The sequence below is a fragment of the Strongylocentrotus purpuratus genome, unplaced genomic scaffold, assembly GCF_000002235.5.
Source record: "Strongylocentrotus purpuratus isolate Spur 01 unplaced genomic scaffold, Spur_5.0 spur5_scaffold_7, whole genome shotgun sequence".
Taxonomy (NCBI): Eukaryota; Metazoa; Echinodermata; class Echinoidea; order Camarodonta; family Strongylocentrotidae; genus Strongylocentrotus; species Strongylocentrotus purpuratus.
In genome coordinates, this window is record NW_022145613.1 from 7,191,972 (window position 1) to 7,218,555 (window position 26,584).

The 26,584-nt window shown below is 35.7% G+C and overlaps 1 protein-coding gene across 3 annotated transcripts in view; it reads right to left on the reverse strand.

Annotated features, from left to right (window-relative positions):
* Window positions 1-5,764: 5,764 nt before the first annotated feature.
* Window positions 5,765-26,584, reverse strand: part of LOC589670 (regulating synaptic membrane exocytosis protein 2) — a 73,162-nt gene continuing 52,342 nt past the window's right edge. For all 3 annotated transcript variants that reach the window (XM_030973882.1, XM_030973884.1, XM_030973883.1), the window contains 4 exons: window positions 10,962-11,191; window positions 10,266-10,401; window positions 9,273-9,490; window positions 5,765-8,651 (listed from right to left, as the gene is read on the reverse strand). In XM_030973882.1, coding sequence (XP_030829742.1) covers window positions 8,305-8,651; window positions 9,273-9,490; window positions 10,266-10,401; window positions 10,962-11,191 — 931 coding nt within the window. In that variant the 3' untranslated portion in view covers window positions 5,765-8,304. The remainder of the gene's footprint in view (window positions 8,652-9,272; window positions 9,491-10,265; window positions 10,402-10,961; window positions 11,192-26,584) is intronic.

The window sequence follows — 26,584 nt, forward strand, 5'->3', positions numbered from 1 at the left end:
TTTCATTCCCTCTCAATCACTCTCTTTGTTTTCGTGAACCCTTTTTTTTTTACAAAGTTGTCGCCTTGTTTCATGGATTATCGTACATTAATTTTTTTTAGACAAGAGAATGATCAAAAGATTTTTTACTTGCACTGTTCATCTGGGCACTCGATAAGCACAAGTAAGATAATACGCCAACGACGGTCTGTACTTAACCGGAAGAAGAAGAAGAAGAAAATTGTCAATAGATAAATGGCATAAACATGCACTTAACACATAATGAGCATAAAAACACTTTTCAGCATAGAAATTCTAAACATTTATTTTCCACCTTTACCACTATAGTTCCCAAGATCAATTGATAATCAAATACGTAGGCGGGTTTTTTTCTTGTTCGTATTTGATATTTCTAAGAGCCGATGCAGTTATCAAAATATTTATGTAGTTATACAAATATTCTGACAGCCACCTATAGTCAATGACAAAATCATAATAATATTATTGCCGACATCATCCAACCGTCATCTTTTTACAACAACGGGGGAATGTGAAGGTGGCGCGCAGGCTGCGTTATTAGTTTCGGCTATTGAACTTTAAAAAAAAAGTATATAGTGATTCGACCTCTCTTTTGTCAGCTTGTATACAGAGCGAGGCCTACTCTGCCCCCATTCTGTCCGCCCCAGTTTGAAGGCTCATAAAACAGTCACTCAGAAAGAAAGAAGAAAACAAAACTATCCAGCTCGTCTATCTGTTCCTCTGTCTGGGCAGCATCCAACAATATCCGACCTGTCTCCATGCACACGAGTCCGGTATATTGGTAGATCAGAGAACCGACTCCTAGCTTGGTCAGCTATCCCATCTTTCCCCTCTTGTATCTTCTTTAAACTATATACTATACGCCGACATAATATCTTTCAAAACTTTTTTTCAATAAGCAACGTCAACATTCATCATCACAATCATCGGCATCATCATATCAACATAATCATCATCATTATGTTTTATCCTCATAACCATCACCACCATCATGATAATCATTATTATCAACATCATCATCATCGTCACAATATTATTATGCATAAAAAGGGCATTTCCTTCTCTGCACATTTATGTCGTTATTCTTTTGCAAGGATCTAACCACCAGACTACAAACTCAGATTATTGTGATTACTGCTCGTGCGACTTTGATAACTGGCATACAAGAGAAGTCTAAAAAGGGGCTCTCTCTCTCTCTCTCTCTCTCTCTCTCTCTCTCTCTCTCTCCGTATTTGACATCGGTGAGTATTCTTAACATACCACATTTCCCCCCATATTTTGTTGGCAAATTGTCAATTTAGTACCGACTTTTTTAATTCACTTGTAATATGCATTTCTGGATGAAATTTTGCCAATTGTAGAATTTGACCAGTCATGTTTAGCAGATCATTACAGTTCATCACCTAATATTTATACCTGCCCCTTTTCAAACATTCATCACTCAGATCTCAAACATTACATCACATTGCAAATTCACATCATGACACAGGACACATTAAAAGATAAATTGTTCAGACTGATTTGTCATTATAGGGATTGAAACATTTTAATAATCCATATCATATTGATAAAGAACAAAAACAGGGATAACTCGAAAATAATGGCAAACAATATAATAATACATAAATCAAACACATCACAGTCCGATGTGCAGATAGTACATAAATGAAATCGTTGAATAAAGTCGTTGCTTCATCATCACAAGTTCCATTCATTTTCAGATGCTGAGACATAAATCAATATGATAATAATATTATATGAGTACAAGTCCAAACAAAATTCATAAGAATCATAATGTTTATCAATTTTTGGATACCTTGTGACTAATAGCAAGTATATCGCAAATATATCATCAGATAACTACTCAAAAACAAATATCAACTACTGGGAGGAGACTATTCATTGACTGCTTTTTTTTTTATTCAACTGCTTTTATATGATAACAAAAACAATGTTTCACATTGTACGTGAGACATTGCTCAAAAACAGACTATACGATTTGGTCCCACAGAAAGGTTATATGAAGTCAATACTCTGCCTACATTAACTATATTAAAGAGCCACATATTTTTTTCAAAAAGATATATCACAATTTAAATTCTATGCCATGGTTTTTTCTGTTCTACATCGATACACAACAACATTCAGAAGGTAACAGAAAAAGTAGAAATGATATCGGCATATGAATGTTCAATTTTGATTGGTATGAAAAAGAGGGAATGTCTATTGCAAGGAAATGGTGCAGTCTTCAAAAAAGGGCAGTAGTCATGGCTTAGAAACACAAATAACTTCAGTCTTCTGTTCACATATTGCAATTTTTCCCATTATCGAATACACATGATCATCCCTGTAGCAAACAGTATTAAATGATGCAAACAAAACCTGATTTGTATAAATTTAATGAGAAAGATAAACTATTTTGTTGTCTTCCTGTAATTGCATGGCAGAACAAATTTTCTTGTAAATGCCCTTTTAATGGTCCACCAACAAGTTACAGAGTCATGAATTGCACAAATTCTTTAATCGTTTCCTTGAACCGTCATCGCCTACTGAATTCTGTCATTCCCATAAGCTTAATACAAGAACCGCTTAACTTCCATTAGTATTGGGTTCATGATTGATTTACAATGTTTCTCTGATGCAACAAAGGAATGATATGAAATATTAAAACCTCTCCTTGATCAACTAAAAAAGATATCACTGAAACTTATCAATGCATCCTCTGATCATATGCTCCCCTTGTCCTTGACAGAAACATTTCCTAAAAATAATAAAGCTTGAAATGTTCCCCTTCAACATACCCTTCTGTATATTTAAATATTCAAAAATATTTTATTGCTTTGTAAAGGGAGTGTGGTAGCCTTTAATTGATAAACAACTTTTTACGTCAAGTTATTCAATAAGAAATTTCTTCATACGATTTTAACAAAAGAAAAATAAATTCTGAAATTCTGACATTTCTTTGCATTGGACAAAACAATCACGTTCTTTACTTATAGAGCATGATAAAAGTAATAATCACACATGCCGCAAAAAAAAATTCTTGTTGCTTATTTTGTATAACAAATTTAGCCTTCTCAAAATATTTTCAAGAAAGCATAGAAACTACCAACACTCTACTCTCTTTACTATTTCTGAAAAAAAATTCATTGTCCCAGCCTCTCTGTTAAAGCCATTTTTTCAGGAACGAGGCTGGTCCAATTATGGGAAAGGTCATGAAAATACCCAACACTCGACTCTTACATTCTACAATAAAACAAGAAAGGGACTTGTGCCATAAGCAATTTTGGAAGAAAGGTGAAAAAGAATTAACAGTTGATCAAGTCAGCAAATGATGCATTTGTTTTTTTCATGTGTTACATCAGTTTTCAAGAAGCAAACATGGAAAATATGATGTTTAAAAATATTAGAGCGGGCTTCAGTCTACACCATGGCAGGCAATGGCAAATATTTGGACAAAATTGTTGAATCGAGAATGATAATTTGCAAAGAACTGAGAAGGGAAACATATAAACATCTAAACCAAAAGTATAGATTATGCTCAACTAAATATGTTCTAATGTCACGTTTCATACAGAATAGAATATAAATACATAAGTACAATATACCTGATACATATAAATACGTGTAGATACATAAACAACATTCATATTCATATAACATATATTTATTTATTGACTGTATCGTGGATTTTTTTCTTCGTCTATTAAGAGGTCCACAACAAATTCTTCGTTTGTTTCCAATTCGTAAATCAAATCCACTAAATATAATCGTTAAAAAGTAGTAAATAGTCCATAAATGTCCATTACGTATTTGCATATTATTGGTATATAATACTTGTAAATATCAGTATAATCTTGTACAGAATTAGAAATTACATGTATACATTGGGCATGTGATGAAAATTGACTTTTCTACATCTAAAAATCAAACTAATCAACAAAACAATCTTATCTAGAATGAAAGAAACCAAATACAAGAACATTTATCTATTTTCTCAGCTTAAGGTTAACATATTTCCACTAAAATGACTACATACCGTATGTGGTATTTTGATTACTACTGGTTTAAGACATCTATCTTTGTTTGTTTTCTCCAAAATGAGCAGTATACAGATATACATAATGAGCATGAAAGATTACTTAATATATATATATCTTCAATAATTATATGTTTATCATATTATAATGTGTCTTTCTCCTATTTACATTATATAACAGCAATATAATGTGTATTGAACATTTATTCATAAATAACAACATTTAAACATATAGAATAAAGAAATGCTTGCATTTACATAATATTCTATATTCCACCATAGCGCTACTTTCTATACATCCAACCATATCCACTATCAATTTGTCTCTCATATCATACTCTTTATATTGTATATCTCACAATGTTATCAATATCTATGAATATATATTTATAGTATGATGAATATCATATGAAATGAGAGTCATATAAAACTATTGTGTAACTAAGAAAGAGGAATGATCAGAGCAAAGATGTTTTTTTTAATTTATATCATAATTCAGAGATGCCTCAATATCTGCCTTTCATTACTATCAATAAATGTTGGTTATTTCTACATTCAAAATACAAGCATTTCACCCTTTGCATTGCCCATTTTTCTGTTTACTCTCTCTTCCACTGATCAAAAGGAAGAGACAGATATTTTAATATTGTAAGTATTTTCAGTCCTATTTGTATGCAGATCACACTTTTTTTTAAAGCACTTCCACAACTGCTTCAAGACCCAAATTTATTTGAACCCAAAATAATGTCTCTTGGAATGTGGCCTTTGGGACTGTCTGATGAACAAAAACAAAAACAAACAAATAACGGCAATATATGGAATAAAATTTTCTTGACACTTCTGACTGGAATGCAATTTTGTGCTGCTGTTTGGAGCATTAAATCCAGAATCCATCATATTAACAATCTTTGTTTCTTTGGTAACAGGCATTTTTTCCACTACATCTACAACATCTATACAAGATACTTTCCAGAGAATATATATATTCATATATCTATATCTCACCACCCATTCAATATACAGATAAAGCTGAAGATCCAATAGAATTTTAAAATTTCCCTATATCAATAAATATAATGATCTGCAGTTATAACAATAAACATCGTCCAATATCAATTACGCACAAAGTCAACAGAACAGACATTAAGTGATAGAGCGTTTTACAGAAAACAATCCTTCTTGCGTCTCTTAAACCAAGAAATTCTTTCATTTGAAGCACTATAAGCCAGTCTGTATTCAGACTGTACAACCTTTCAAAGCGTTTATGTATTTACACGATATTGATTATCATATGTACATATATTTTTTCCCATGATGTTATTGCATTTGAAATGACAAAAATTGTATGTGGAGATAATCATAACACAAAAGTCTACTCAATTTAATTTGTACCATTTAAAATCTATATCTACCAGACTATGAAGGACTAAGCGTGTACCTCTATTGTCTAAGTTCGTTAAAATGTGAGGTTAGACTTGTACTCAACGCCAGTAGGTTTTCACAGATATGTAAGCCTATGTATGGAGGGCACAACAATATATTTTAACTATTACTATGAAGTTCAAATCATCTAGTTTGCGTTCTGTTTTTCTTTGAAGTCAATGAAATGTATGTATGCACCCAATCTATAATGTCCTACCGTGTTTATAATGATTCATGTAACAAAATATCAAAAATTGATGTAAATTCATCTTTCCTCCTTTTCGTTTTTTTTTTCTTTCTATAACCTCTAGGCCTCCATGTTCTGTTTGTCCAGGGTTCCCAGCACCCATCCTATTGAACAGCTTCTGTGACTGGTTGAAAATACTCAGTATCTTACCAGCCGACCAATCAAAACAGAACTTACATTCCTACAAATGTAGTGTATGATTATAGTACTTGCATATACCAACAATAGAAAAATACCCTATTTAGGTGAACGAGATATATATTATCTCAATATTTTTTTTCTTCTTTCCTATTTTTTCCAATCAATTATTGAAGGGAATATATGAATAGTGTTTATCAAGAAAATACAAGCGAAAATGTCAACTATTACATCCTATAAAGATGTTGATACATGTAATATTATAGCACATATGTCTAGCACAAATTAATTAAAAAAAAACAATCAATCCACGTTACAAGCTACTGTTCTTTTATCACACAATATGATTGGTGTCTTTCTATTCCAACTTGAAACTGTTAGTTTTGAGAAAATCCCGTTTATTTCTGGAGAAAACAAATAGTTGTCTCTTTTGTCCACTAACAAGATACAACTTAATCTATGACAATATTACTTTTGCCCAAATTACTGAAATAAACAAATCACTCCTCTGGAACAAAACCAGCTAATAAAACAACAAACAAACTGATTTTGCAACCATGTGCAAAAGCAAGTCAACATCTAAGACTTGTATGGAAGTTCCTCTTAGCAATTAATAAACATTTGAAAGAATGGAGATTAGAACATCTTCACCCCTTGACGTACATAAACTTCCAACATACTATTAGTCTTCTGTATCATCTGCTTCCTTTCTTCTCCTATTAGCACATCGTAGGCACAAGTGTTTTCTTTCCCTTTTTATTCAGGAAAAGAAGGCTTGGAATTTTGATCATGTCAATATTTGTCTTCGAGATATAGAAGGGTTGCTTATTCAAAATACAGTATAATTTCATACAAACATGAAAATGGGTAAGTAAGTTGGTCTTCTTCTCACATACATAATTCTTTCGATACCACAAGCCCAAAATATGATCAATTAAATATATGGTGATACTACTATCAGCAGCGACGGGGCTAAAAGGAAAAAATGACAGAGGTGCCTCCCTCGTCTACAGAAAATTGTTGCCAATCTGCAGGGAGGATGAACCGTAAAGCCGAAGCATGCAGGCATATTCCAAATGGTTTGAGGTGCATAGAAAAGAATGGGGTTGAAACGCCTCTACATTCAAAATGATCATTGTGGATTTAGCACCTTGTGGAATGACCCTTCATTGGATTTAGTGGGAGGGAGAGCCAGAGGGCTGCAACTTACATATCAATGATTTGCCTATTCAGTGTCATGCAAACATTACCCCCACACACTAAGTAATAATGGCAATCACGTTATTGTTGTCAAAGTTTAGGACAGTATCTTGAAGACCTGTTACACAACATGTGTCTTTTTTCTGATACTGTGGCTGTCGTTGTCTTCAATATCCTATGTGAGTGCCACATCTTACAAAATAAAAAGCAATTGGAAAGTGACCAGTGCACAGATTGCGTATGGGTTAATTGCTTTTACAATGCTATCGCAATGACATCTTGTGTGCATCGGGCATTACATTTCTATTTAACAACGCAAGCATGATTTTACATTGGGCGACATAATTTTTACGTAAAAGTTGAGATAAAGGTATTCTGATCGCATTGGAAAAAGTAATAACTCATTCATGATTATGACCATGGACACTTCTACTCATATTTGGGCTGAAAGTAAAATCGTTTTTTAAACTTATTTGTTTGATACACAACTCGGGGCAGTAGCTCAGTCAGATTTTAAACTTCAGTTTCCAGATTTTAAAGGCTTTTCATTAAAGAATTTTCATTTCAAAGTGCAAAATGTGTCTTCTGGCTCTGTAAGTGGATTTACTAAAAGAGCATTGCTATAGGAATGTGCTTCAGAATGCCTGCATGACACCAGGGGTGGCAACAGTGCTAAATAAAATAGGCATACATTGGTATCCACAACCTCAACTTTGAACCTCCACATTTTGCGGGCTTCAGAGTGATCTTCACATCTTTTTCTTTGATTCCAGACTAGCAAACTCAATCAAGACCTTATCTTGCATTTTATGATAACCTCACAGTAACCAGGAGTCCCATAGAACAACTAAAGATAGTTATCCTAAGGAGGCTTTTACTCAACCTCACATGGTTGCGAGAGAAAAAATGGAAGATAAATGCCCAACAATTAGCAATGCCCATATCCAAAGAATTACACCCTTGCTTTGAAACAGGGTGAGTTAGGGCATTGTTACAGATGTTGTTACAAACTCCAAGATGGTCTTTTACACTACAACTTGGCCCTGAAGATCCACACAGTGGTGTACTATCTTCAGACAAACTCAGACTTCTCTAGAAACCATCCTCAGGCACCTGCAGCAAATCGATCAATGTCTGCAACCTCCGCAACAAATGCAGCATCCTGTCACCCCTTCCTAGCTCAAAAGAGATTAAGATAAGATAAGATGACAACTAAAAAGCTATGTCAGGTCAGGGATCCTCATTTTGTACTGGCCAGGGATACCATGGACCCCTCAAGAGATGAGATGGAGCCCCGCTGGTGAATGTCCGCTACGGACGATGTGTTGAACAGTTTGTACCACCCCATGACAGGGTGTGAGAGATCGAGCTCAGAAAGCAGGATTTGCGCGACCCCCATGAATATCTTGCGCTCCAGACGGCCGTAGTCGCCCCAGACGGTGATCTGCAGTACCTTGTTGCTGTGGTCGTCCTCTATGAACTTGAGTGTCTGCTGGTAAAGCGGATCCAGCGTCTTACGGGCAATCTTTGTCTTCAGCTTGGCCACGCAGTGCTTTCCGTCCATCAGATACACCTTTACATAGGGAGCTGCATGGGGATGGAATACAAGAGGAGACAAAAAGGAGAAAAGAAATGTTATTGAAATCAAAGAACTTTTAGGGAAACCATCATGTAATGAGATGCTTGTGATTAGTTACACAGTTTCAAAGAGAGCTGGTTGAACAGTTCAAGCAGAGAAGAAAGAACAGTTCATCTACTGTTGAGAGCCAGAAGGTCAGACATTGGTTCTTATTATCGTTTTGAATATTAGCAGAAATTTTCAACCTCAACTTAAAACAATTCCAAAATCAAAAATGAAATGAGGATTCAAATATAATACCCCATTTCATAATTTTTTATTTTCCATCTAATGACCTATTACACTTACCTATAAAAGATTAAACACTAAAGGCTATAGCAATACTGACTTTCACTTATAAAATCTAACTCAAATTGAAAAAAATTACACCACATTTTCTAACACATGTTAATGCAAATCTGTAGGCCTAAGTATATTCCAAAGAGTAAAAAAATGAGAGAGGCAAAAGATTTGCACTTAATTATGCTATCCGGATGAGATATGAATATATTGAAATAATCTGCACATATCTTAAGAGACAATGGACCTGCTGACCACATGACCTGGAGGAAAGTATATCTTCTCCTTACCTGGGGGAACTTTGACCCCTGGCTTGGCAACCAGACTCCTTGCCCTGATGACTTCCACCTCCAGGTTACCCCGCTTGTCCTCCAGACTAAGTTGAATGTCCCCCATCCAGGGAGACCCTAGTGCTTGGCGTCCCACCAACTGAGAGGGCCCCAGTCCGTCCAGGAAGTCGTTGAACTGGCTCTCCCCACCGAAGCGGAAGTTGGCTGGGAGCATAAAGCTGCAGGGACAATTGAGAATAAGAGATTTATGCTTATTAAGAAATATGTCATCCTTTTGGAGCCAGAAGGGTTTTAACTCAAATCATTTGACAGACTCTGAGGTAACACCCTTCTGCTTCAAAGAGACTTCATGAAGAGGATATAATGAATGTGTTTTATTAAAAGAGATATTAAAAAGGATACATATTAATACAGATAAATTGTCTGCTGAGGACTAGAAGGGCACTAACGCTGGGTTCAGGGATTTGGGATAGCAGCCCTCCTTGCTCTAAACACGACCAGGGTAATATGTGTAAAGCGCCATAAGCGTCAGAACCTGGCCGATATCGGCACTATATAAATAACCATATTATTATTATATCTTCAAATGCCTTTATACGTTCAAAGACATATATGCTCAAAATATGGCTATGGTATTGACAGAGTCTACTCAAAAGAGAGTACAAAAGAGAGAGAGAGGAGAAAGATTTGCACTTTATTATGCTATCTAGATGAGATATGAACACATTAAAATAATCTGTTGCATGTATCTTCAGAGACAATGGACCTTATGTAAGACTACCAATGGAGTTTAAGATATTCATCTTATGCAATCTTCTATTGTCAGAGTAAACTGTAGGGCATTTATTTTAAGAATAATTAAGCCAGTCCCACATATAGTGTTTTGTGTGGTAATAATGATAAAAATAATAGTCTTTGTATAGTGCTTAATAATATCCAGTCACTAGACCATGACACCTCTACAAACCAAACCTTCTGCGGATGAGTACTCACCTACTAGAGCTATCACTGCCAAAGCTACAGATGCTGCCGTCGTTGCTCTCTCGACTAGCCTGCTTCTGCAATCGATCTCTCATTTCCATTGGCAACACTTCCTCGCTTCGTTGTATGCTTGCCCGAGGTTTCTTACCTGAAAAACACAATTTTATGGCATTGAATAGATTATAATTTGCAAATAGACAAAATCGATTTTGTTTCAAATTAAAGAGTTTATCAAAGAAATAACGAGTTCCGAGTAAAAAGAAGAAAAAAGAAAGAAAATTATTCAAGTAAAGTCTTCTCATATTAATGTTTTTACCTTTAGGTTTCTTATTCCATACTTAAAGAATGCAATTTTAATCTAAAAATGTTCCTTACAAAGGTAAGACAGGAAAGTTCAATGCTCTGCCATGAAAATCTTGTACAAGTATAAGCAATCAGGCTAGTCTGTCTGAAAATAAGAATACATTTACTTCCTGTATGATAAAAGAATGATATTCAAGGGATTTTCGGTAATCATATTTGAAGTGGATGAAGGAAGGAAGCTTGTGATTGGATACATTAAATTTAATATCACTAAAAATGGGAAAATGATCAAAAAGCATATTGAAGAAATCCATTATTTAGAAAAAAGAAATTAAAGGTTAACCCACCCCTCAAACTGATTAAAAGAGGAACCTATCAGAATATTAGAAGATGCTTCTCACGTACCTGCCAAATTTGAGGTGCTGTTACTCTTCTTTGAGAGACCGACTAGAGAGGCAACCTTGGCGATGGAACCACGTCTCTTCTTGCCCTCCACGCTTCCCTGCTCGGCCGCAGAGTCGGAGATACTGCCCTCGTTCTTCTCGTACATGTACATGTCTGTGCTGCTGGTGCTGCGGTTAAGGGGCTTGCGCGTGGGGGCGGGATGGTGTTCCTGCATCTTGGCTGTGAAGGCACTGTGTAGGGGGTGGGGGTGGAGAACAAAAGCAGATAGGGAGGATAGGTTATTGTGTGTGTGAATTTGCTTATCAGTTCTAAGGTAGTGAACCCATTGCATATGGGAACCAGGGGCCCGTTTAACAAAACTTGTCATCAGTGACAAGTGACAGTCTTTGTTATAAGCTACTGAGATCCTTGCTTCTGATTGGTTATCAGTAGATTTGTCACTGATTTTGGTCATTTGTCATTGAAAAAAGGCTTTGTGAAGCGGGTCCCTGGTGGTTCCTGTATTAAGTCTATGGGAACAAGAAAATTCAGTAGTCAACTGGTTAATGTGTGGTGATCAACGTTATGTAGGTTGTAACCTTTACAGAAGCTGACAGCAATGAAGGGTGTCATCATTTATAAGATTCATATATATATATATTTTTTAAAGGACAATTTAAAATGGTTAGGGAGCTCCTTAAGAGATGTTTGTTGAGATAGAAAAAAAAGGTGAGCAGATAGGGAAAGAGATAGATGAGAAGAGAAGAGAAGAGAAGAAGAGGAGGAAAGGTAAGAGGAGGTAAGAGGAGAGAAGATGGAACAAAGACTAACGGAGCTCACAAAAAGAATAAAAACAGAGAAAGCGAAAGAGTAAAATGCAAGGGAAACAAAGAGAGAGAGAGAGAAATGAGAAATTGAAGATTGAAAAAACAAACAATCAAATATAGTATCCTGGGCTTCTCTGAAGTAATTGATATAGTATATGATGTATCAGTTTGCATCTAGGATAATTTGGATCAATAAAAACATTGCTGGAACACAGAAATATTACTACATGTACAATTAAAAAAAATAGAAAGATATAAATATGTCAAGAAAAAAACATGTTTATTGCATGTATATCTTGACAAACTGGACACATCACACAAGCTTGTCCATAACAAATATTTGTTGAAGTTACAGTTTTTCCCTTTCTGCCTGACCTGAATTCAGAGGGGTTACACCGATCCTAACGTACGATAAATCTCACATCTCATGCCAACGCATCACAAATATTTGCACAGAGAGACGTGACAACCCCTCCAGCAGATCAATAATATCAGGGTTTGGGCGGGCGTTCACCACAGCAAGCAACCCACTCACTAGAGCATGACACGTGTTTTCCTCTGCAGCTGTCAAAATCATCGGTGAGGTTCCCCGAATCCCGCCCAAATCATCCATTGTTTGATGCGACAACAGATGTTAGATGAGGACGGCCGCTTCCACTCTCAACCGGGATTTGTTACAAACCTCATATAAACCTCTGCTGAGTTATGAAACCAAAGTTAAAGGTGGAAATGCTTGCTATCAGTATGTCTGCCAGTCATTTTGAATTGTAACAGATAGGTATGATTGTGGATCATGGGATTTTTCTTTAATTTGGATCACAAAATATGCAACAACATTACTGAATATTGTGGATAATTTTGTTCAACAAAAAACACAATTGATGCACATGTGTGATTGGGAATTAAATTAAGTTGTTTGACTGGATATTTGAAGATACTCCTCAAATATATGAAGACAACTAATCCTAAATTCGATGAGAGGGTTTTTGAACAGAAACATAATATACCCATGTTCCGCTTTCTTTTCATGGGCAATAGTCTAGAAATGATGACCTCTGATGCTTTTAATGGTCATGCCAATGAAGGATTCATATCTCCATTTTCATCTCTAAGGTCATACACGCATTCTATTTCTGGCTTAAAATGGGAAGGTGGAGAGAATGAATGCCTAGAATCTCTCTGTTCCTTAGGTATTCCTTTTTTTATATTATGCTGAATGCTTGTTTGTCTTTCATAAATTTTTTAATTAATAAAATGTTCCCCTAAAACTTACCCTTATTACATAGACAACATTAAGGGATGTAGAGAAAGAGAAATATACAGAGAGAGAGCTCTTTATCTTTCCCTTTCTCCCAACAACCCTCCCCTTCATCTCTCTCTCTCTCTCTCTCTCTCTCTATATATATATATATATATCTGTCTCTCTCTATCCTCTATTTTTCTCTCTTCTATCTTTATCTCTTCTATCTCTCTCTCTCCCCTTCTCTCTGTCTCTCATCATACTTCTCTCCCCCTTGACACCAATGTCATTAAGCCCACCTGTCTCCTTTCAGCATATCACTAATCAAATCTACAATCCTCCCACATCTTTTACCTCATTGGGTCTAGGGCAAAAAAGGTAATGGCGCTCATTAAATCCACCCCTTCAAATGCAATGAATAGCCTTCTAATTAATGCCCCTTCTAATTTTTTTTATATCTGTACACAATATTTTAGTCTAGATTCAATATCTATTTACCCATTTTCAGGAACATACCGGTAGCCATTTTGGACCATCTCATTTGTACCCTACTCTTCCGTTTTCCACCAAATATCAAGATGAATTAAATACCCCTTGTGCCCCTCCCTCTCCAAAAAAAAAGGAATCTGAGAAAAACTATTTGGAGATCATATCTGATTTAATGAATTGGCAAATGCTAGGAAAAAGTAAATCAAGTTTCCCGATGACCGATTTGTCCTCTAATTTGATTAGTGTCCCCAGGTGGTTTCATCTCATAATGCATGCCATGTATGATGCAAGCAGAAACAAAATTCAATATTCAATATCGTAGAATTCTCTGAAAAGCCAAGTGCATTATCCAGGATGCATCTGTGATGTGAGGGAAGGGGTTAACCAATTAAGGGCAAGGTTAATGGGCCATTATTGAAATAATGAGACAGATTCTGATTAGATTTTGAGATTCATTTTGCTTCCTGGAAGATTTCTGTTGACAAGTGCACTTCTGTACTTTCAGATGAATTCGAATTAGAGGCATGGGATCGAAATCACTAACAAAATTTGTGAAATGTTGTGATAGAAATCAATTGCTCGCCTTTCATTGCTGGTACAGGATAACGGATGTTCTATCCAAAATATATTCAATACAGTCTTCGCGGCATGGATAAACCAACATCCCATGGTTCACTACTTTCAAATAATGCAGCAAGCGGTCTACGTGATGCATGGATGCACAGTTAATCATCACTGATGAAAATTCTCCCCTGTACTGATACCGGTAATCAAAATTCATGGAAAATACAGTGAAGGGGAAAGCATGATTCACAAACACTCTAGAAATACGTTAAGCCTCCACAAAATGATTAATGGAATACCCACTTTAAGCCTCTACTATGTGATAAAAGAAATTCCAATTTTAAGCCTCCACAATTATGATAAACAGAATTCCCATTTTCAGCCTCCACAATATTATAAATGGAACTCCCATTTGAGCTAAACCTGGGGATCAATTATTTATTTATTTATTTATTTATTTGTTTGTGTTTTAGTCATTGGATGTGGGCGTTTTCAAGGGTTTAGAATTCATATGCTGGGAGGATGTGGTTGGGGTCTAGGGATGTCATAATTTATAGAAATAAACACCTACACCTAGTGTGAATTGAAACTATGTTGTTCGCAGAAAAGGGCTCTTACCAATAAACGTGAGTGTACCATGACACATCAAGGCATAAATTAGTGATTATCATATGCTCGTAATTTTCCCATTGTCTGCTGCCTCGAGCCTTTGTTTTAAACTGCACACTGGAACCAACAATTAATAGAGTGCATTAAAGCGTTGGTCATGTTTATCTTTTTCCATCAGTTTTATGATTTAAGCTTTAATAATGTTTATCCCACTGTGCGCTGTATGCTCAGTATCAATGACCTACTAAAGGTTTGGGTCAACAAATTGTTTTCTTGTCCTAATTGCATTGGTAATACATGTACATTGTGAAGGCTGCTGCTAGGTGAGATACCTCATGCTGACATAAACAGAGCGACGATCCATACATTTGACTCTTTGACATTCAATTATGCCTGTAAACCTATCAGCACAGAAGGAGTTAGATTAGAAGAAAAAACAAACATAAAACACCAACAAATGAAATGAAAGGAATAACGATCGTATATAACATCAACATTTTCAGAATGATAATCACGTTTTTGTAACAGGAATATTTACACTCTATGAGCTGATTCTGTGAATTTGCATCATTTACCCATTTCAAGATGGAGATATGAAGGTAAAGTCAATCAGGATAACCCTGACCTCGCCCAGACTGGCTTGTTTGTCTCCAATTTGGATTTCCAAACGATCAAGCTTCTAAAAATAGCATCCTATTTAATTCAATGGAGAGAAAATAGCATTGGAGATGAAGCGATCAGTCTATAGAATAGCAAAACCGAATTGATGGTTGCTTGCTTTAGTAGCGTTTTATGCAAGGATAGAATAAAAAGCATTAAATGCACCACCACACGAATATGCTTTTTTATTTGCTAAGTGATTGCTGAAAATCTGTTGTTTTCATCAATCAAAATGTGTACTTTGGCAGCTAGACAATTGCTTATCAACTCATTTTCGTGATGTTATTAAAATGAATGCATAACTCTTTGTCAAGTACCTCGTTACAATTATTCATAACAATGAATAATTGTATTTCAATAGTCAGAATGCGAATTGCATACATTACCTGTTGTTATGTAGGACAAGGGAAAATGTTTGTTAACTATATTTGATAAATTGGTAAAACAGAAGATGGTGTAATATACTTTGCATCGCATTGTAAAAATCACTATATGAATGCTACGCTTCATAAGATAGCAAATTAAGTACAGATAAATTAGTGTACATTTATGATATAACTGTAAATATTCAGAAAACTGGTTGCATATTACCCTTGTAGATTTGCTTAAATTTGTCTGAGGCCCTCACATAGAATATTCAGTGCTTGCCCATAGGCATAGACCAGTATTGATGTAGTGCACGTCCTTGTGCCCTAAATATTCAGATACGCTAATGATGAATCAGCTACACAATGCTTTTAGCATAATTAATTCCAAGTCTACAAGGTGCTCCATGGATAGAATTTGTACCTTTTGATAAAAACTACTGACACCTTTATATTGCATGCATGGTGCATTAATGGATACTGATGGCAGACATTCATGAGCATGAAGTCAGGTTTCACAAAATTGTTGTCTGCTTAAGTGCAGCCTGCAACTATGAACTAGCTCATAGAACATAGATGAAAAGGACACTTAATTCTTTGGTATGGTAATCCTAAGTCCTCTAAACTCACAAGTACATGCTTGAATGAAATGTTCTATGAGCAGTCATTATCACTGTCTAACCAACATTGTCTGCATTCCTCTCTAACAATAGTATATCTTGTCAATATACTGGATTACTAACACATTCAAATTAATGGTGTTTCTTTCCTGGGGATTGAGTGATGAGGTTTTCAATCAACCTGTTATAAATGAATGAACTACAATACTTGGAATCCAGTCTGCATACACTACATGTTGCTATGTTGGGCAAGCCTTGTCAAGACTACAAGTTGTGAAGAATGCATACAATTTGAATAAATTAGTAAACTAGTCTATTCAGCTTGTCTGAGCTTCACCTTGATGTCACAGGTGCAGGCAGTTTTCAGTCTACTGCATATTTTACTAGCTCATTTGGTAATTATTCAAGCATAAAATGTTTACCTCCACAAATCTAGTGCTAACTACTGTATAGAGCTGCTCCACACAATGGAATAACTGTTACTGCATGAAAGCCTACATCAACCAAGTCTTAAACAAGCTTTTACCAAGAATCACCATGACTACAAGAATGCATAACTTAAATAAATTATGGGAATAGCCTATGTTCTCAGCATAGCATATCGTACCGAGTTGGTGCAATTAAGAATAATCTTTTAATTGAATATAAAAGAATGGAACTTAACAATTTCCTGAGAGTAGAGTCAAGTAATACTGGTGAACAAAATAATGGGAAAGTTCTGGGGATCAACAGCTCCATTAACCAGAAGCGCCCCAAAAGGTTTGATTGGGCATCGAGTTTCTATAGTTCCATATCTACTGAAGACAGTCATAAGGGCTCAATCATCCTTCTTCTTCTTCTTCTTCTTCTTCTTCTTCTGCGTCTCTCTTTCCCTCTCTCCAACTCCTTCTCTTCTTCTCTTATCCTGACTTCTCTCCTTTTATCCCTTCCTTCTTTCTCTTATACTTTTCATCTAATATATTATGCTTCTCTTTCTCTTTTCTCTCTTGTTTACATCTTCTCTCTCTCTCTCTCTCTCTCTCTCTCTCTCTCTCTCTCTCTACCTCTCCTGTTTCTTTTTACCATCACTGCTCGAATAATCTTACAGTAGATACATAGTACATGTATCAACAATAAACATGACCAATCAAATTCTTCATGCACTGCTCGATAGGGAAAAACACACCAGCCTAGCCTTGTACAGCTGCATTACTCTGCTAATCAAGAGAAGTGGTGAGAATAAAGAATGAAAGAGTTCGTCACAGTTAAAACCAACAACTCAATGAAAGATTCTATACTTACAAAATGGATGAGATAAATGCTGGCATCTTGATATATATTGTCTTCTTTCCACTTTACTATAGAGCAGAATAGAACCAGCTATATGCACAGCTCAATGGTCAATCAGTATCAATACAATTCAACTTGTTTCCTTGCAAAAAAATAAAGTCTTCTGATCTTCAAATACACAAAAAAGAAGGCACGGCTAGCGTTGAAAATGTGAAAATTGAAAAAATAAACACACCACAGAACCAGCTGTGGATTGGGGCCTTCAACCTGCAAAGGCAGCAAATGAATTGCGACGACGAGTGTTTGAGCGAGTGTGAACTGAGATAGCGGGAAGCCTTCCAATTTATAATAAAACATCAGCAGAGTGTTCAGTGGTCACGGTTATACGTTGGTGAGACACTAGCTGCGTGCTGATTGGTTGGTGATGTTGTGATAGGGATTCTCTGGTGAGTTTATGCTTTATGCGTGGGGTGCTGCTATAAGTATGGTTGTGTTTGAACAGACATGTAGGTGACTTTTTTTGTTCTTTCCCCTTTTCTTTCTCTCTCTATTTTTCTATTTTAATGTTTATCCCACTCTCCTTTTCTCCCTATTTTCTTTATATCTCTCTTTTCATTCCCTGACTCTCACTCTCAACCTGCTTTTGGTTTCAAATATCCATGGGTTGTTTCTACAGTTTCTACATAATAAGCACTTTGTAGTGCCCATCCCCCTCCCCCTCCGATCTCTTTTTCTCTTACCTTTGGACCCTATTTTACTTGTTTATGGAATATCTTTAAAGCCTTTATCTATTAAAGCAAATTTTGAACTGACATATTTTAATAAGGAGTACTGCATTTTATAATCTCTCTCTCTCTCTCTCTCTCTCTCTCTCTCTCTTTCTCTCCCCTTTCCTCTACCCCCCCCCCCCTCCTCTGTCTCTCTCTGGCATTATACACATTTCTGTTTGTCCATCTATATTGATCATCTCCCTTCATGTTTTTAAATTAGCATGTTGTCTTCCATCTCTCAATTTCAGCTCGGGGAAAAATGTTAGGCATAACTAGGTTTTACCATTTGGATAGCAATTAGATAATCACAAACAAGTCTGTGTTAACATGTCCTTTGATGACATATTGTAGACAAAAGTTAATATATGTTGTCTGCTTTATAATTACAATCATTTGTATTACCCATTGCTCTTTATTTTCACATCCTCTATTGTTTGCTCTATAATGAAACCCTTGTATAACTACTCCCTTTGTCACACTTCAAGGAAAATGTAATATCCTATAAGCTACAATAATTCCTAAAATAGACTAACATAAGGAAAGGGAAGAGCTTTTCTAATTGTTTTATCGTATCCCTTCAAAGTCATTTACCATTCCTATTACATTCCAATTTCTAAGAAAATGTATTTTTTAATTGAAATTTCTTCATCCCAAATGCCTAAAAACAAGGTCCAGGGGCGGTATTCTGAGATTCATTTGATCTCAGATAAACTAGCTACCCTTGAAATCATTTAGAAATCAATATTCTGAGAACCATGTTATCGCAATTTTTTCTAACTAAGATACACCCATTTGTGAATCAATGACCAATAACAAAATGGTGCAAGATTTCACTCTTTTCATCATCAGCCAATAAAATCACATTCTGTCACTCGATCTTGGACAAGGAGCACAAATGCATAATTCTTACCACGCAAATGCGCTTTTGCTAGGATTTCCTTGAAAAATGACTGAGATAGCTGTAGAGGCTTTTGAACACCATTAAAAGCATTATTTTAAGTGTGATATTAGTCAGCAAAAATTTTGAAATACAACTTGATAACCCTACAAGTATGTTGCTTGATAAATATAGTCTGTTTTTTTTTTTATCACACAACAAGCAGCATACTTTAAAATAAATGTTGCACTTGCCATGAGTACGAAATATATATATACATATATATAGCACCTAACCTATTTCAAATTTTATTTTATCTTTCATGTATAATAAGAAGGACGTTAGCGTTAAGCCGTGCCTATCATGCAAATTACTGTAATAGACACATAAAAAGTAAAAGATTGAGATAAATAAAAGATAAAATCTGAAATATACGTGATCTCAGAATAGCAATTATTCTAGAAAGATGTAACAAAATATTTCAGAGATTAAAATAGTGCTCAGAATACCGCCCCGAGGTTTAAAAATGCAACATTTTACACACGTCATAAAACATGGGCAGAAAATGAATAATTGCAACAAGCCACATATAAATTCCTCATTAAAAACCAAAGTAACCCATCTCAGAGAAAATTTGCCATCAGACTTCATTTAAAGACTTGTCAAGATATTTTTAGCGCCTGATGATAAATATAGCTATAGGTTTGTTAAACTGGTGTTTCAAAAATTCACATTCTGTCAGGCATTGAAAACTGACATGGTTGCTGTGCTCCAGAGTTATTACGTGCTATATAGATTCCCAGGTAAGGCTGGGAGACTTTTTAATTAATTTTTGACAAGAAATTAATGAAGTTGTTTATCTGATGCTCTTGAATCTGCCCATCTTAGAATTATTTTGAATTATTCTATTAATTAGATTTTGCTACATCTATAGAAAGCCAAGAGCTTGGATGGTTATTTTCGGTAACATCACTGACAGTGTGTTCTTTGCTTTTCTCTAGCACTATTCATTGTCATTAGTATCTCACTCTGCATTGATATAAACTTTTATTTTTCACTATTTTCCTTGTTCCCTCTCTTTGGCTCATTTTAAAAAATCATACTCTCACGTCCTTCACCTCTCATCTCCCTCTACAATTTCCTTGAGCTCTTAGTATTATTTTCTCCTGTCTCTGTTTGTCTTTCTAAGTCTGTCTCTGTCTCCCTGTCTTCCCCTCCATCTGTCTTTCTTTCTCATTTCCTTTTTAATCAATTTGTATAATTTTGTCTTGTCTCAGTCTCGGTCTCCCTCTCCCCTCTCTTCTCTGCACTATTTCTTTCTCTTTCTCTTTCTCTTTCTCTTTCTCTCTCTCTCTCTCTCTCTCCCCTCTCTCTCTCTCCCTCTCTCTCTCTCTCTCTCCCTCTCTCTCTCTCTCCTTAATCATTCATTCACACCACCAAACTGACTTTAAACTGATCGACTCTTGGCCATCCGCTGTAATGTCATTTTTAAAGTTTAATCTTTTGTTACTCAAGCATCAGTCCCATCAGTGTGACTTGGCTATTAGCAGCTAACTTTGGATTCTAAACATCTTTTTCAGCCAAGACCCAAAGCAATGACAAAAAAAATAATATAGGCCCCTCCTTATCCCTTGGGGATTACACTCATCAGTGAAATCCCAAGTTATGGTAACATGTACAAAGGAACAAGATCAAAAGAGATTTCATTCCTATGGCAAAATTTCAAATTGATCTTTAGAAAGTGGTTAGAAAGTGGTTAAAAAAGGCATCAAGAAGATTTTCAGGTTTGAGAGCTGCTAAAAAACTCTATAAGAATAACTCTTGATGGGGTATCATTATTATTAATTTGTTCTCTCGATTTGAGCTCCATCCATCTTCCTAATTTTGTCTCTCTAGGTATGTCCTCATCAGCTCGAGATTGCCAAATAGCCTGCTATTTCTGAAGTTACAAATCGCGTCTTCATCAGCTCGAGATTCGACCTCGAATCTCGAAACTCGAGCTCAAGAAGTTAGCTCGAGATATTTTGCTCAGCGTTTGCGCATAGTGCGAGTCTTCGGGCTGGTAAAGACGCATGGGTCAATTAGCGGGATATTTTGCCAAATAGCAAGATATTTTGCAAACTAGCCCAAGATATCTTTGGATGATTATCTCGACCAAATATCCAACTAATATCAACTACAGGCTGATGAGGACCGTTCTGGATATTTAAAATAGCGAGCTATTTGGCAATCTCAAGCTGATGAGGACAGGCCTTCTGTGATTTTCACATATCCTACGATTAATATCTGCATTCTCAACTAGGTTCATTGATTCTTCTAATGCCGCACAAGCCTCGTCTCTTTTAGGGCTTCAAGTAGCATCTATTACTGAAATCCTGCAATAATCGTGGTAAATCCGGATGTAATTGGATAGCCGCTGATACAAGCATCTCCTTAGATTACGACATATGAGGTTTCAACTCACGTTTCATATAAACTATTCAAAAAGTTCTGAAACATGTAAACAGGAAGTTAAGAAACTTAAGCTGGGAAGCGGAAGAACCCACATCTTCTGCTTTGTTCTTGATAATGATAAAGAAGAACCTAACAGGAATGAATAAAGAAGAAAACTAAGCTTTATTTAGTTTTAATATCCTTTCTCTTCTATATAATTTCTTGAAAAGGTAACACATGGCTGGGTGTGGTTCACTACTGTAGCAGGATGTGAACCTTTTCCCACAAAACCTTTAATCCATCTAGGATACTTTTTTTTTTCTCTTCAAAATGGGTAATAATAATAATTTTAATAGGAACCTAGGTATTTCCTTGATTCTACTTCTTAAACTCTTCCTAAAACAAACAAAAAATCTCCCTTCTTCTTCCTGTCTCTCTCTCTCTCTCTGCATCTTTTCGAAGCTCCATCTGCCAAAATATCTTAAATCTTATCAATTTTATTGTCAGTATATGCCTTCTATTTAAATTTCTCTCTCTCTTCTTTTCTCTTCTCTTTATCTTTGTCAATGCACCCTTTGCTTCCCCCATTTTTTTCGAACATATACCTGAAGTCAGCTAGCCCAATTCCTTCTCTCTCTCTCTCTCTCTCTCTCTTCCTTGTTATTATTTCTCAAATTTCCCACATATTTCTCTGATAACCAAAGCTCCATTAGATACTAATTTGCTATAGAGAACCATACTTTGTCTACTTGGAACTAAAAGGGCATTAACACATACCACTATGCATAGAGTTAACGGCCTTCCGTCACTGATGAGTATACACTTTGTGAACATGCCTAATCAGACACCTCCACTTCCAATCTCTTAAAACCCAGCTCATTAGCCCCATTCATTAAGAAATCAGGTCAGTACTTTAGTGAGTTCAAGTCCTTCTAAAGGCTCAAGAAAGGTAAATTGTCTTTTAAGTTTTAGTACAAAATGTATTAAGTCAGATTTCAATCTTAAATGGTATTTTCTCTTTTCGAGACAGACAACCAGCGTAATTATATACTGTCACTTTGCTTGAAAGCAGGGGCGGAGTCAGGATACTGTTGGGGAGGGGGGGGGGCACAAGTTAAAACAAATCTATTGAAATGTGCAATTTTATTGAATATCTGATAGACATTATTGTAATTCTAAAAATTAATTCAAAATTATTAGTGTACCGGTATATATTTCTGCTCATATGTTACTTGTTTGAGAAGATTCTCCCCAGATCCACACGGTTCCAGAATTGAGGAACTTTTTAACATTTATAAGCATTTATTGATGACTAATGCATTAAATCATACCTTTTCAATTCTCAACATTACTTCACGTTGAGCATGCTGAGCGCAAAAACATGACATAATCTCAAAGCCTTGTTATCATCTTTATATAAGGATCAATTAATCCCTTGACAACAACCATTAGGTCTATAGAATTTATAATTTAATAAGTTATGAAAAGATCTACTCGCACTCATTTGGTCTTGAAAGAGAAAGATGAATACCTGACATAATGATTTTCTCAGTGGGGGCATCCTTTTCTATAGTCACATATTATGAAAGGATGGGAGGTACTTGTATAACACGTATTCAGGGTCAATTTCCTATAATGGCTGAATACATAACTTTCATAATTCAATCCTAAATCAAACACTATAATCTTGAACGTAACTCAAATTCTTAAACCTAGTCATGTATCTTTGTTGTAATATTGTCTTGCATTTATATATATAAATCACTCCTTCAAGGTATGATATATACTGCCAGAATACTTTAGAAATAATCAAGTGAACAAAACCTAAATTCAGATGTATGAGACAACAGAGCATACCGGTATACTGAAATGAAAACATGCTTCCAGGTTTAATCCTGATGCATCTAAAACCTGATTTCACACAGAATCATCAAAAGATACACAATGCCAACAAAAATTGATCAACTCTGGCGGCTTTGCTAAGCTCCCGAGCTTCACTATGCATGACGACTTCCCCGTGCACAGATCCCCTTTCATGAATAATTCTTGGGTTAAATAATAATGGGATGAAATGGAATGGAAATCATACACTGGCGTCGTCGATGGTAAACTCTAGACCTTGTCTAATGGCTCATCTTGCTTCCGTTTGAATAATTCTCCTTGGCATGGAGGATGAATTAAAGATAAGGAGGACAAAGGATGGCATATCTTTATAACACCCTTAGAGGGATCCAGGATGAATTAAGTAATATTCAGCGGTTATCTCATCTTAAAGGGATCGTTTAACAATGTTGAATCTGAGATACACGGCCCTACGTGTTATCAGTGTCTGTGATATGGTGTAATATTGAAGCCCTAAAAAATTGCGCTTCAAAATGATCAAGAAGTGCCTCAAAAAAGTAAAAATCTTTGAGTGACTGGTTTTACCATACCCCTTTTCCTCAATAGACTGTAGTGTTATGAAAACCGTCAGGCAAACGGTTTTCAAAATTTATAATTCCAATCATAAATATCTTGATAATCAGACAGGCGATTGGCTTGTAAAAGTCATGGGGTTCCTGACTGACCTAAAGGTTTATAATTATCATTGCATCATGAGCTAAATCCAGAATTTTATTTCAGAATCTGAGACAAAGTTACCGGATCCCTTTAACCATATGTGTTACCACATCTTTGAAGTGCAATAGTAAATGGGTGCGATTGTAATTGGGTAAAACGGAGGAATGAGGATCTGTATAATCAGTTCTTGCCGAAAAATTAATGCTATTCGACAATACTCTATTTCAGTTCGTACTGAAGTATAATACTATTCTCATGATGGTGCCTGCATTCTATGTATCACTATAAAAGTAATCATTAAGTGATCTATTCTGAAGGAACATTTAAACCACTGCATGGACTATGACACCTCTATACATCTGCATATATCCATTGTAATCAATGGTTATCTAACTGTAATAGTAGGTATATATATAGATCTCACCTTTCAACATCATTTATGTTCATCTCGACAGATTCCCCCTTCCAATTTCTGAGCTTGCGCAGTTCCGCCCTGTGCCTGTCTCTGCTTCTAAAGTACCCGGACACGAGCATGTTTACTATCTCCTTTACTATCTCCACTCCCTGACCAAAGTTAACGCCTAAACCTTGGCTAAATGCTGACCGCTTTTTAAAATCAACCTGTTCACTGGCTCGGCTCTAACAGAAAAATGACAGCTCCAGGGTAGATCATTACATTTTACGTGGCACAAAACCCGCTCTTACATAAAGAGTGAGTATATGTTGGATTGTTCAAAGCTACACATCAATCACATTGAAAATCTATCATAAAAACTTATGGTTATCAGCTATCTTGCTGAACACTTTCATCAGGCTGGTTTGGTAATAAAACATAACACATAGAAGACATGTACCTGGCATGGAAGCCTTTTCAAATGATGGTTTTTAAGCTAGCTGCTTCAATATCATTCCATTTTTATGTGGAATTCTGCATCTATTTTCTGGTCTTCTTTCATCAAGATGTTATAAGTTTAAAATTGCAGACATGACGATCCCACATTATTCTTTACAAGAGCAAGAAAAGTTTCAAATTTGACTAACAGGGTTCGTAAAAGAGTATAGTAGCATAATTAGTCATTTTGATATCAGTAGCTCACTTTCTCAATCCATTGGGTCATCCCACCATCAAGCAGATTTGAATAAAAGCAGGGCATTTTTAAAGAAAAGGATGCGAGAGTTTGAAGAAAAAAATCTTATGAAAGATAAGAAATCTATGAATTTCAATTTGTGAAAGTCACGTACTACTTGAATTTGTGAGCCTGTGAGCACTTTTGTAACAATAACAAAATATCATGATTGAAACTCCCACGTTTCCTTAATTGTGTCTAGTTCTGTTTACGATGAATAGTCGTTCACAGATATTTCCCATTAAACAGGATTTTTGTGTGGAAATGATCAGGTGTGGTTCCGGAAGAATAATTGGGGTGGGGGTTGGGGAGGGGGACTTGGGGGATTTTGCCTGTATTTTCTACACATGCACCTCACTTAAATTCATGTATCATCAAGAAAGATCGGGCCAGGGAGACTTTTTTGAAGCTACTGGAAATGATACACGATTTAACACTTAAAACATAGATATAGATTAACCTCACAACTTTCTGGGTTAGGGAGAAATCATTTCCTTTTATCCTGGACTGCGAGCAAAGGATTATGGGATATATAAGCCCAACCTTTAAAAGCACAGCTCTATATTATAGAGACTTAATCTTGTCTATTCTTGCTTCCTCTCACTGTTTGAAACCATCCGTCTTTCCAAATTATAAAGAGGGGTTAAAATTGTCAAGAAACGTTCTTTGTTAGAGATTGATGATATAGTTTGAATACAAGGGAGGGGAGACTACCAAACTAGTTAAATAATCAAAGTAAAACATCTTTTGTTAAGATGTCTTTATAGATTCTCTTTCTTTTCAAAATTCATTTTTTGAGAATCAAAGTAAATCATACTGATGAAATGGGAAAAACAACCCCCCCTCTCTCTCTCTCTCTCTGCAAGTAAAAATCTATATTGGGTGAAAACAGGAATTTTGGAACAAAATATTTAGAAGTGATGTATAGCTCTCCAATTTCTTGTGAAGTAAATTTTCATAATATTCAAGGTTTTCCTGTAGCACCTTTTTCTCTTGGAGCTGTATACAGACTATATTCAGTCATAAACTTTGACAAATTATATGTTAATATTTTCTGCCTGTTGGAGATTTCCTTAAAAAAACTTGCTGTGAGGTTTGGATTGCAAGCCCTATTCATGAAGTCTATTAGCGGGTTCAGAGTTTCTAATGATGAGATTAAAAGATATAGTACCGGTAATATGCATTCTCTCGAGGGAGTGTATGAAGACATACAAAAACTGCTTCCAGGCTATTAC